Genomic DNA, 13,351 nt, shown 5'->3' on the forward strand with positions numbered 1-13,351 from the left:
TTCACTCTCACGCCACTAAACTGGCGTTCAACGCCGGAATTGTCCTGGGTGAGTGGGAGTGGAGAAGTAATAGCCTCGCACAGTGAAGAGCTTTTTCCTCAAAGCGTCGGGGATTTTCCTAAATCTTCCGAAAACGATGACTTTTCTTTATTGTCCTGCTTAGGAGCGGTGAAAAGGAGTGAAAATGAAAATGTCTAGGTATGTTTATTTTTTTTTCCAATTTCATTTTGTATAGATTTAGCTCAACTGGTTTCATCTGTACTACTTTTTAGATACGGGAATATTAATATATTAAAACACAGGCGCATGTATGTATAAATGCATCTAATATGATTGCTACATGCGCTTTTAAAGTTTTCAGCAATCCAATGTGTATGTACAGTAGGATAAATCACATTTCCATTGTTTTTCATTATACTGGTGCTAAACTTATTTTAAATAAACAGATTGAAACTATAAACTCTTTCAAACTATAATCAGTCAGTACTAATATATGAAATTACCTTTGGAAATGTATTCCCATTGCATTATCGCTTATAAATAAGATGTGTCCTTTCAGAAAGTTTAAAACTGACAAAACATAGCCATTAAAGGGTTTATTTACTTTGCTTATGCTCCATAGTGTTCCGTGTACTTTATTTTCACGGCTTCTGGACAGGTAAAATCAGTTTGCTTCATATTATTACAGTGCACAGCATCAATGTTTCAATACACATTTTCAATCTGCTTTGCTATTGTATAGGCGGCACTCTCCCTTTCACTTGCGGAAGTGCTCAGTTTTGAAGTCTCGATAGGATGAATTATTCGAACCGCGGCTGTTGCGCTCAATTGATCAAACCAAATTTACAATATTGAAGTCCATCTGGATAGTTTTATGCTCGTTGATACAATACAGGAATGTTTTTAAAATGTTTTTGTAATTTTAAGATAATTGACAGTTTCGTAAAAAAGAACGGTGAAAGGAGTTAAACCGGCGCTATTACAGGCGGTTCATTTTGCAACTCCATTTCCGGGCTGGATAGCACATTCTTCACTTCAGATTATTCAGCTATTCCCATTGTAATTATATCAAATCGTGACCCACAAACTATCTGTCGAAACCAAAATAATTATAAATCGCCCTCTTGCGTACAATACTTTTTTACACACTCTTTTAAAAATTGTATTATGTTCTGTGACGTGTAGAAGCAGTTATATCAAATTTCAGAATTATGTAACACTTTCTGAATAAAAAAAGTCTGTTGTTTGTGTTATGATTCATCCTTCCTGCCTTTCATCCTTTCTTAGGTAATTCCCCGAGTCTCCGAGACCTTGGTTTGCAATAAAGAAGCAGTCAAGGGAACAAAGTGTAGTTTAATTAAATAATCCAGTGCAGCCCGATTATTTAACGTTAATAGTTTTAATGAATATTGGTAAAATAAACAACAACCCTCATTAGGACAGCATAACACCAGTACTAAAAATGGATTAATGGAAATTTAAAATAAAGTTATGTAACTTCTGGAATTTTTATTTTCTCACAGGTCAAACTATGAAATGTGGAAAGGATTCCTTGTACTGCTCTCTGGATTTATTACTGGTAAGTAATTTAGGAGTCTTCGAAAGTACTTATTGGTTGCAGAACATAACAATAGATGTGAATTGTTTACTTTATTCCTCCAATAAAAAAGCTATTACCACTTGTAACAACGTTTTAACTCCCCAGCATCAGAAGCCAGCAGAACCTGCTGTGGGGCAGGCTAAATCAAACATAAGATCTCAACTATCAGATCAAACAATCCCCTGCAGAAAAAAAAAAATGTCAGTTTGCTTCATGGATCCAGTTTTGTGGAGCTTTGTGGAGAGAATGAAAGCTTAAGAGATCACCAAAACCTTTTACACTTCCCTGAGAATTTTTATTTGAAATAATTTTGCAGACAGTGTATACTCTCCCTTACATTCACAATCTCTTAAACCTATACATTATTAATACTGTTAGTCATAACTCACCATTAAAAGAAACTCAGACTCTGAGAATTCTTGTGACTGGTACAGTATTTGACTGTTTTGGTGACTCACAGTGCTTCAGTAAAGGGACAGTATTTCATTGAATAATGAATGTTGTGTTTGCACTAAACCAGTTTTTGCATAAATGTATAACATTTCCTGGCCATACTTTAGTGAATACCATCAAACAGGGGTTTAATTAAATAGGTAGTAATATTCTATAAACAATGTTCTATATAGATATAAATATTAGTATTTCTTAATAGATGCTAGATTCTATGCTCGACTCTTCTTGCCTACTGCAGCTCAAATACACAGTTAGTGAGATTGTTTAAGACTGAATTGCTTTAACCAGATAACTTAAACCCAGAGTTTGCGGTCTTAAAACCGGAGTAATCCTGAAGTCATTTAGCAGGTTAATTCAATACAGATAACTTACAGTAAAAAGTCCTGAATTAGTTCAGCCTGCTTCCTGAAACAGCCCCCCTGTCTATACCTTTTGAGAGTGACAAAAATAAAAAAAAATATTATAAATGAGGCCTTTCCAATACATTGTAAACATAGATATAATTTCTCTGTCTTTATATAGAAGAGTCTTCTGAACCCCTGTGTTTAGTTGTCTGCAGCTCAGAATCACTTGTGATACGTATAGGGGTCTCCTTCCCTGGTCCTGGACAGCCCCCCAATTAAATACGTGGTGGTGTGACCGTCGCGGTTCCGCGCGGGCTCATACCCTCGCCACTCCACCCCACCGTTTCGTCCCACAACACCTAGCGCACGAACTCGAGTCCAGGCAGGTGAGGTCCCTGCTATGCGCAGGGAGGGCGATGAAGTCACTAGCTCCCCTACATTGTGTTCAATTGAATGATTTAGACATTGTTTGAAACATAAATCAGATTGACTTCCAGTCCTCAAGGAACAGTGTTCCCTAAATTGAATCATTACCTGCTTAATTGATCAATTAAATAAACAAGTGTTTCTAAACTTTAAAAAGCAGTTCTAGGGTGACCTATTATATGTATTGTGTTGCACTTTTGCATGTCAGAAATAAACTGGACTGTAGAATATATAGTTTGGGATTCTCTGGGAGCAGGGTTAGAGAATGCTGGTATAGTGTATGTTCAAACTGCCATTGTGAATCACTTCGCACTTTTCAATGGTCGGCTTCATTAGCCAGGTGTCTACTCACACTATGATTTTTCTTACCTGCTTTGTAATTTCTGTTGTGGTTTTGTGTTTAACATTTCCCTCATTTTGTGGCATCTGTACAAATTTAACTGGTTTGCTAACTATCAGAATACAGTAGACTCGCATTTTACACAAACTATTGTTACACAAATATGTGTATACGCAGTCAGTGACAAAAAAATACAAATACTGCAAATTATATTTCAAATAATGTGGGAAACTTGACAAATTCAAATCTGGCATGGCACACACCTTAGTGTGTAAAATGTGAGTCTACTGTATATCAGAATCTCAGCCGATGATGCAGTACAGGAAGAGCATCTGCCTAAAACGGATTCATGCAGCACCCCATTGCTTACTTCTGCCTGATAAGAGGTTATGGTGCATCCATAACCTTGGATTCATGGCTTTCAGTATGAGAGAATTATTCTTTTATGAACGACCTTATGAAAAGCTTTATAGAAATCTAATAATGTTATATGTGTAAGTGTTATCTAATGCCCTCATTGCTTCTTTGAATAATTCTAGCAAATTACTTAAACAAACGCTTCCTAAATCTGTTGGGTGTCTCTTAAAAAGCTGTTTATTTCTGCAGTTTTCTACTATGTGAGTATTTTTCCCATTCTGAGTGACTGGAATGTCCTAGCCATGTATATATGATTACCATCCCTCATTTCCTTATTGGGAAAATACCTAAAGACTTGGTGATTTATTGGTATTTACCCATCCTGGCCCCTGGTGAAACCTCAGTTGCTTCTGGGATTTATTCTATAAAACAGAACATTTTCCTGACATCTACTATTGAAAAAAAACATGATTAATATAAAATTAATATAATAATTTTTAAATTTATTTAGTATGTTTACTGTTATCATTGTAGGCTTCCACTACAGTATTAATCTCCTATTATCTCATAAACAGTTTACTCCTGCTTTTACATTTTTTGCATCTAATTTAATATCCTCTACTAAAACCCTCTTGGGTTCAGATATATCCAAAATTCAGTGCAATCTTTCCATTTTTCTAAGCTTTTTTCTTAATGCCCCCATTAAAATACATCAGGTTACTTTTTCCTAATTGCACTTCATTGTTTTAAGGGACAAGTTCATTCTTAGCTTTTATCATAATGTTTTTGACGTGTGACTATGCTTCTTCAAGAAAATCTATCTGCTCACAGATCACTGCTTTTAAGTTCTTCCTAATTCCTTCATACTCTGAATACAATACATTATAAACACTAATAAAGCTAACCCATCTAATATCTACCCACGTCTTCTAATTCAGGGTCATGGGGGAACCAGAGACTATCCTGGCAAGCAACCGGCACAAGGCAGGGTACATACAGTACAGACATGCACACACTCATGGTCTGGGGCTAAGTTTTTCCAGAAGCTAAATAACCTAGCACTTAGTGTGTGGTCTGTAGAAAGAAGCCAGAGGAACCCACATGAACATGGGGAGAACATACAAACTCCACACAGATAGCACCCCAGGACTTGGACCAAGGGCTCCGGTGCTGTGAGACAGCAGTGCTAACAACTAAACCACTGTGTCACTATTCTGTTTACATTGTTTATCATGTGGAAAAATGAATCCTTTCCAACATGCTAATTTAATATATTTTTGCAAGTAGTATTCCATTTTTTCTATGTACTGTATGGCTGTCTCCTGTTTGTGAGATAAACATCAGCGCTTCACATAGCTCCTGAAAGGTTTTGAGGTACTGATCATTTTGAAACAGGATAAAGAAGTGAAAAATCTACTTGAGAAAGTATACAAATTGGTGGAAAACTGACCTTGTATAGCCCAATTGCTAGTGCAAAAATCTTGATTACTAATAGTAACTTAAGTTACTATTGAGGGAATCAAAATGAACTACAGTATTTGTAATACAATTATACTCCAAATTGTATGTTTATTAACACAATTATTATAGTACTCTTTTAATTCTGTATATGCAATTTATTTTGGCTCCAGTGTCTGCTGGTTTTCTGTCCAGCTGGGCTTTCAGTTACTCAATTAAACTAATAATTTAATTTATTGCTTTTTTATTTTCCTGTTACTAAAAATGTGAGGCTTTCAAAATATGGTGAGTTTTTTTACTGGTATAAATAAAAAAAATCAAAAAAGGTGTATAAAATGAGGGGACAGTGAGGTCACAAGGACCTAGAGGGAGCCTTCCTTTATATTGGAGTGGGCAACCCTTTTCCTCATATTGTTTGAAACCCTTATTTCATATTCCAGCAGGATTTAGAAGCACCGTTTATTTATGATTTAATAATGAACTGAAGAACACAAGTGATTTGATTTTCAATCCACTTAATTAGTAAAACTACATTATTAAGACCTGAAATGGAATAAAAACCAGAAACTAATGTGGTACTTGCAGGCTGGAGTTGCCTATACCTATTGCCTATCCATGCCTGTGCCATTCATACCACTAAAGTTCTAAAATTCACTCCTGGTCTTGGAGGACCTGGAGGTCTTTTGCTTTACTTCTTCCCTTCTATCTTAATGACTTGTTTTAAATCAGTACTGTATATCTCTTAATTGTTCTGTTTAACCACTGTTTCCAGGTCTTCACTCACTGAAAACTCAATCATAGTAGTGGTGGAGTGCAGACCTCTTTCCAGTAATGAATATTATTACCTTAAGCTTAAGACCAAATAATTTCAGTAGATAAGTTTAGCAATGTTTTAGCCAGGCCAGCAGAAAATAGTGTAGCAGTGTTTCGTCAGGGTTGTGAGATGCAGAAGACAGGAGTTTCCTGTGGGTTCTTACCAGACACTCATGATTTTTTTAACCTAAAGTGAAAAGAAGAAGTGAGAATCAGAGTTCATAGGCTGTCATTTAAATGTTGTTTTAACATATGAATGGGATCAGAGAACTACAAAGGAAAACAGAATACTAGGTAATGAACTAAAAAGAAACCTCTGAAAAAGATTAACTGAAACCTCGAAGAATAAGCCATTATTTGGATTTCTCAGTGTTCATTTTAAAATAAATACATTATTGTTCATAAAAAGTGTATTTTTGATTACATTTTAAGTTACAAATCTTGTTAGTGTTTTAATTTTTTATACCCTTTTATTTTGTTTAAACGACATTAACAATGTTTTCTTTATTTTCACAGCTTGTTCCAATACCTCTCAACTAGGTATTATTGGAGAAGATGTGATGTTGCCTTGTAACTGTGAAATGGAAGAAAACATTGAGTATCTCGTTTGGCAAATTGGTGAACATAGAGTAGTGGATGCGTTTATCAAAGGCAAAAGAAACCAGGATGAACAAGATGAAGAATTCAGGAATAGGACAAAGTTGTTCTTTAAAGGGAAAAAAGGGAACTGCTCTCTTCAGATGTCACTTGTCTCCATAGCAGATGAACATATATATACATGCATCTATGAAACATCTAGTGTAAACCAAGTTCATGTGTCTTTGCAGGTAGCTGGTAAGTTTCTTTTTCTAATAACATTTTAAAGTTTTGTTGCAAGTAGTTCATTAAATATTAATGGTCTTTTCATAGACACATTATCCCTAAAATTCCCTCTAGCTCTTGCGAGTGCTCAGTATAAACATTCTGCAATTTCATTTAGTACAACTCTTACTGTTCTCTGGCATCCTAAAATACTGTAAGCATTGTCTGTTCTTCACATTCTCATTAAATTCCATCTTATAAATAAACAAAATATTATACAATATTATATTGCAAATAAATAAAAAATACCTTAATAATAAAACAGTAGAATGTTCTATTGAAAACACTGAAGAGGAACGGTGGCTCATTTAGAAATAAAAAGAACACATTTTTTTTCGTTCTTATGTAAGCAGAGTGGTTAGAAATAATTAAACTAAATGACTAAATACTTTGCAGTACTTTTCTATCAAAGTTTCATATGAACACATACCATTTATATAACTTGTAATTCCTAAATGCGGAGGTAATGCCATTCACCTGCTCTTGAGCTAGTAAGTCACACTAGAATTGTAAAAATGCAAGAAGTGATATTCTAGAGCTATGAGACATTGATTCATCTTTCTCCCCTCTTCATTGCAGCAAACTATAGTAGGCCTGATCTTCAGCTTCTAAGCGAGCCTAAAATAGAAGGTGTGGCAAAAACCTACACCTGCACAACCAAAGGAGGATATCCTATGGGAAAGATTCATTGGCTCTTAAATAATCAAGCTCTTAATGTGACAATGGATGCCAGGCATGATACTGATCTGAGGGACAATATCACTGGCTGTTACAACCTCTCAAGCTCACTGACTTTAAAACTCTTCAAGAGTGATGTTCTCTCTTGCTCTGTGGAGAACCCTAGGTTACAGGTTAACCTCACATCTTCTATTTCCTCACGTAAGGCTTTTAAATTTTGCTTTTATTTGCTTGGAGCAACAGAAAATAATCCTGGAAATTGTTGTGTATATTGTCATTGTTAGTTCTTTTTTCAGGTTATGACATTTTTTCTAAATATTTTTGCAGCTTCTGCATTTATAATCGTCATTATAACTGCAAACTCTAGTTAACTGTATAACTGTATCTGTAAAGTTCACTAGTCTACAAAGTGTACTAGAATGTAAATTATTGATATAAACTATCCAGGAAATAGCAAAAATGCAGTTTTGCTGGGTACCAAGAGACCCCTTGCCAGTTGTTTCTGGTTAAGAAAATAAGAAGCCAAGTACATGTAAGGAAGGATACAGTTCGTGCAAAGCTTGTGATTGAAGTGACCTTATGCTGTATTTCAGTTGGTTGTATTCTTTATAATCCGGTCCCTGCTATATAGAGACCGTGATGAAAGGTAGGCCGAGTTCCAAGTGCTCCAAGCTCAGTGGAGAGGAACTGAGTGCAGCTCAATGTTGGAGCACTGAAAAGGCAGGGAATGGATCTTAAATAATCATAATCCATAAATAATTGGATGATGGGGATGTGCCTAACTGATAATTAACGGGAGCTGAGAGATGCTGTGGTTCCCTGTGAGAATGCGCTGGTTATTGGGGGTAACACTGAGCGCGTGTTGCTCCTAGGCTCGTGGTAACAATGCTTATACTGTAGAATGTGCTTACTACAGTATAGCTGAAATTAGATAACTAACATCTGACCTCATATTATCTTCTAGCATTTTGGAACCCCCCTCCAGAAATTAAAAGCATCACAATATCAACAGCTGTTGGCTGTTTTGGTGTGGCCCTGTTTGTGGTAGGAATATGGCTACTGATAAAATTACAGGTATGAAAGTTTTTTTTTTTTCTTTAATGTGTTTAACTATATACAGTTTATTAGAAGAAGTAAAAAAATATCATAAATTCTAATGTAATTAAAATGTTTTTCTTTTGAATTTATTTTGATTATGAGAGTGGGCTTTATTTTTTAATAAATAATGTCAAAATACAACTTGTTTTTGTTAAATTAGGTTAGTTCTATGTACTCTTAGGTCTTGATGAGGACTACATACAGTAAAGGTTAAATACACTATGTCTAAGTATGTTAAACCATAACATCTTAAGGGGGTATACTTATTTTTTCACCACACTGTAAATATAAATGATCTATTGCTTTTCTCCATCAATGTATCCTTAAGCTTTCTCTTCTGCTAAGCAGGATAATTCATGAATTGCTGTGAGCCCAGCATTAGTTTATGAACACCTAGAAAGTGGAATGATTCTATCAATTTTTTTTTCCAAAAAAAGAAAATCTACTAAGTGTATTAAGTGTATCATAACTATATAAACATTTACAGTAACACTTGTTAATATGTGGCCTGTGTAGTGCATAAACACTAACACCAATAGATGCTTGCTCCCTAGAAATGAAAGATTACATGCAAGAGATAACTTAGGATCAGGTATATGTAGTTCTGCTTGTACTTGGGTCACTCTGCTGCCATGTACAGTATTATAAACCCTTAGGTTCTATTGCACCTCAATTTCAGTTATTAATTTCCACCCATCATTTGGTGTCTATTTTTGCACTTCAGTACATCTGTTTGATATGAATCTATGGGCCATATTTTTAAATTTTCAAAGCCCTCTGTGCACTCACAAACCAATTTGTCCGATGTGCAAATTTCCTACAAACAGACTTTGCCCACAAGTGGGGTTTAGGAATTGAAGTTTAGCACTAACTTGGCAAACTAATGTTATCAATGGGCAGAGGCTGAACTCTGGGTGGAGTACCCTTGTTTAAATACAACTATAGTGATATATCAACCTATCAACAAATGATAGCACCACAGTTTACACACTATTTAACTGAACTGTTAAGATCCTGTCTATACTTTACAATACTACAAATACATCTGATACTACCAGAAAAATCAAAGAGAAATTGGTAAAAATGTAGCTCTGTAAATCAAAGAAAAATATTTTTTGAAAAAATAGAAACAAAATAAGAATACAAAAAAAAAATACAAAAATACAAAATTGACTGTACACTTAATCAGGCAGAGATGGGAATATGAAGATTTAGATTCCAAAAGATTTATAATTATTTTTGCTTATTAGCTTATTTAATGAAAAAAATGTATGCAATGATTTTACATACTCAGAAACATCCGGGACCTGAACTGTGTCAGGTTGATCAGAAAGGAGGAGTGCGGAGGGAACACTTTGCCTATAGCACTAAGGGTCTACAGTGCACTTACATGCTACTGACCCATGTGTAGTGCAAACTACTGCAGCTTTTAGTAAAGTTCACAGTGAAATTCATAATATCCCTGCTTCTTGCTGCATAACACAAAGTGGGGGGGCATTAAACATATACAGCAATCCACACCAACACAAACATTTAAATGGCATTTCTTCATCACAGGTATCTCTTCAAACTCCTCTGACTGTGCTCATCCCTCAGTCCTTCACAGTTTTGAAATTCTCTTTGATTTGTATCACTGGTTCATTCGGTTTCCTTATCAGCATGCATCTATTTACACTTGAGAGCCAACCTCTAAATCACATTTTAATGTACAGTCACAGTGGTTTATGGATGTTCCCATTTTTGTAGGTGTAAAATTAGTGATTTGGGCCTTCATTTTTTATCTTTGTTGTACAGCACAAATTAAACTTTGCTTATTTACAGACTTAAATAGCTGATAACAGCTTGGACATTTTGCTGGGCTATTATGGAATAATTATGGTGGTACCAGAGATTCAGAGATGACATTAGTTCCTTTTAAAAGTTTTGTCAAAAATTATTTGTATTAGCAATTTTAATTTCACTTAAGATAACACATTTTCCTAAAGTTAGCTAAGAGAGAACCTTAACCTTAACCTTGTATCTGATACAGTCTTGTCTTTTGTTCTAAAATGCATTTTTGAACTAATCAAATTACAGTCAGGCATTTTAAAAATGTATATTATAGATAAGCCAGCAGCCATATCACCCTGCAGCTCTCAACTGGCTACCCACTAAAGCAAAGCAGGGTTGAGCATGGTCAGTACCTGGATGGGAGATCTCCTGGGGAGCTATGGTTGCTGCTGGAAGTGGTGGTAGTGGGACCAGTGGGAGGTGCCCCCCCCCCCCCTGCAGTCTGTGTGGGTTCTAATATCCCAGTATAGTGGTAGGGACACTATACTGTAGTGGGTAATCACCATTTCTAGAAATATTAATTATGGAATTATTACTGATTAGTGATTCATATTGATAATTTATTTGGGAATATTGTGTAGGGATTATTAGGAGTCTTTTTCCTTTTTGTGATTTCTCTTTTTTTCTTCAAAGAAACAATGTTCACGTCGCCAGCAAAATGACAATAAAGTAGAAGCCCAGCCACTTCAAAATCAAATACCCTGATGGAGACTTGATTTCACCATAAAGTGGACTGCATTACAATCTGAGCAGAAAAGTGAAAGATGAGATACTTCATCAGATTGAAGGTGCAAACATTAATGGGTATTGTTACTGGAACATGTGCTTCTTCCCCTTTTACATTCACTGAGATGACTCCAAAATATTTAACATCAAAATACCGACTGAACTGAATGAAATTAAGGTGAGACAGCTGGCATTAAAAAAAAAAAAAATGGAAGGCGTGCTTGGAAGACCTGTTGTTTAGGAATGGAAATGTAAGTATTATTCAGAGTAAAGTTCTCCACAAGCATTGCAGAGTAAATGGACATTACTTAAGAGCTGGAAGCAAAAACACCATTCTTGTGCTGAAGATAGCATTTTTTATGAGCAGAGAGGAACAAAAACAGAAATGCCTGAAAATACTGAGAGAAAAAAATGTCTCTCTATAAATACTGTGATTAATCTCATTTATATTAGTTACCTGTGCTGCATAAACTGTTACTTAAACTGCTGTTTTTTTTAAAAAAGGACAAATGCATGTCTGTTCATTTTGATTACAATTAACATTTTACAGGGTTCTTTGTTGTAAATAATCCCACATCAAACACTTTTGAAGCAGATTTAAATATTATACTACACAATGTTATATCAAATATTCATATTTACCAACACAACAAGTACTTTTTTTTAATTAGGCCCTACTAGACTATTTTCTAGTCTATTAAGAACTGGAGTGAGGCAATATGGAGAGTGTTTTAATATATACTTAAAAAATAACTGTATCCCCATGGGATTTTAATTTTTTAATATTTTTTCAGACTATTGTAATGTACAAAATTTAATAAATATGGAATGACAGAACTGAAAGCTTATATTTTTAACTATATGAAGTCTTCAAAAGTTTTAGTTTTACAAATTGACTTCTTGAAGTATATGCTATGCATATGTGTAATGTGATTATGGAACCAGCTGTTTGTCCTGTCCTACTGTGGTAATGCAACTGAAAATGTGAATGGAATACTAAGTGTATAAAACACTGAATTACAGTTTGTTATATAATACACCAAATAATAAAGTTGTATCAACACAAATTTTCTCTATCTGCTATTTAAAATGTTATAGCATAGTTTATACATGGTATTTTTCCCAAAAAATTGGGATACTGAGGGCAGGAATGTCAATGCCCTAGACTCACAAAACACTCTGGTGCGCACCAGTTCACAATATTACATTTGGAATAGTGATACATTCAGACTGGTTCAACCCTTAACTAATGGCAGCCATGCATTACAACCCTTGTGCAAAATCAGTTTATAAAATTATCTACAGGATAAGCATTGTCCTGTGTCCCAGACTGATGCAGAAACTACTTGTTGGATTACACTAAAATAACCAGCATTGGAAAACATGTCATCCTTTAGAAACAGCAGCTGGTTAACCTACTAGAATGTCTTTGGATTGTGGGATGAAAACAGAGCATCCAGAGGAAACCCATACCAACAGGAGTAAAACATACAAGTTCCACACAGATAGCACCTCAGGAATTGAACTGAAGATCCCAGTGCTGTAAGGCAGCAATGCTAACCACTGCACCATCATATGGCCCTCCTTTTAAAAGCATCCCATTTTAAAAAGATAAAACAATGGGCAGCCTTGTCAAGCCTGAACTTGTTTACTGGTCTCTGAGTACTAGTTCCAATACAGTATGTCATCCCAGATCACCAGATCAATAACTTTTCAATGGCACTCAGATCTGAGAAGTAGTATTTATATAGAATAACTGTCACATTCTCTTCTTGCCATCTCAAAGAATGCCTTGTTCTATCTACTGTGTAATGACATGTATTGTTCTGCATCAGGATGAGCCTGCAAGAAGCACATCAAGCATGGTCAGAAGTTAGGAATTGTTTAAGCAAAAACATATTTTAGTCAGGATCTGGCCAGACCATCAAACTTGGACATCCCCATCCAAACAGACAGTGTCTTTATTAAATTTATTATTTAATAAAGCTTACATACATAGAATGGATAGTTTCCTCCAATGCTCTTGAGCATATCTCAGGTTTCCCTATTCATTCATGTTTGTGATTGAATGAGCATAAAGTATAATTCTGAAGTATGACATGGTAATAAAACTGAATGTTAATTATGCTAGTACTTATTCACATGCACCTTTGTTTTTCTTTCTTTTTTGCAGGTCAGCACCAATAATGTATTTTTTTTATTTTTGTTCATACATGTCTGAAGTACACATCATTTTGTGAGGACAGGAAGCAAACACAAATTATGTGGATCATGTCATTTGCAGACAGAAGCAGTTGTAGGTCAATTGAGAGAACATGATTAATTTCACACTTGGGAGAAAACACAGGTGGCATCTCTCTCATGCAG

At 35.1% G+C, this 13,351-nt stretch overlaps 1 protein-coding gene across 1 annotated transcript; it reads left to right on the top strand.

The window, feature by feature from the left end:
• The first annotated feature begins 1 nt into the window (after position 1).
• Positions 2 to 12,051, top strand: LOC148676404 (CD276 antigen homolog). Its single transcript, XM_088607729.1, has 6 exons — positions 2 to 198; positions 1,524 to 1,579; positions 6,308 to 6,625; positions 7,232 to 7,531; positions 8,295 to 8,404; positions 10,892 to 12,051. The coding sequence occupies exons 1-6, from the start codon at positions 185 to 187 to the stop codon at positions 10,961 to 10,963; spliced, it is 870 nt and encodes a 289-aa protein (XP_088463855.1). The 5' UTR covers positions 2 to 184; the 3' UTR covers positions 10,964 to 12,051.
• Positions 12,052 to 13,351: the final 1,300 nt, after the last annotated feature.

This window comes from Lepisosteus platostomus, chromosome 2 (genome assembly GCF_059453375.1).
Source record: "Lepisosteus platostomus isolate fLepPlt1 chromosome 2, fLepPlt1.hap1, whole genome shotgun sequence".
NCBI lineage: Eukaryota > Metazoa > Chordata > Actinopteri > Semionotiformes > Lepisosteidae > Lepisosteus > Lepisosteus platostomus.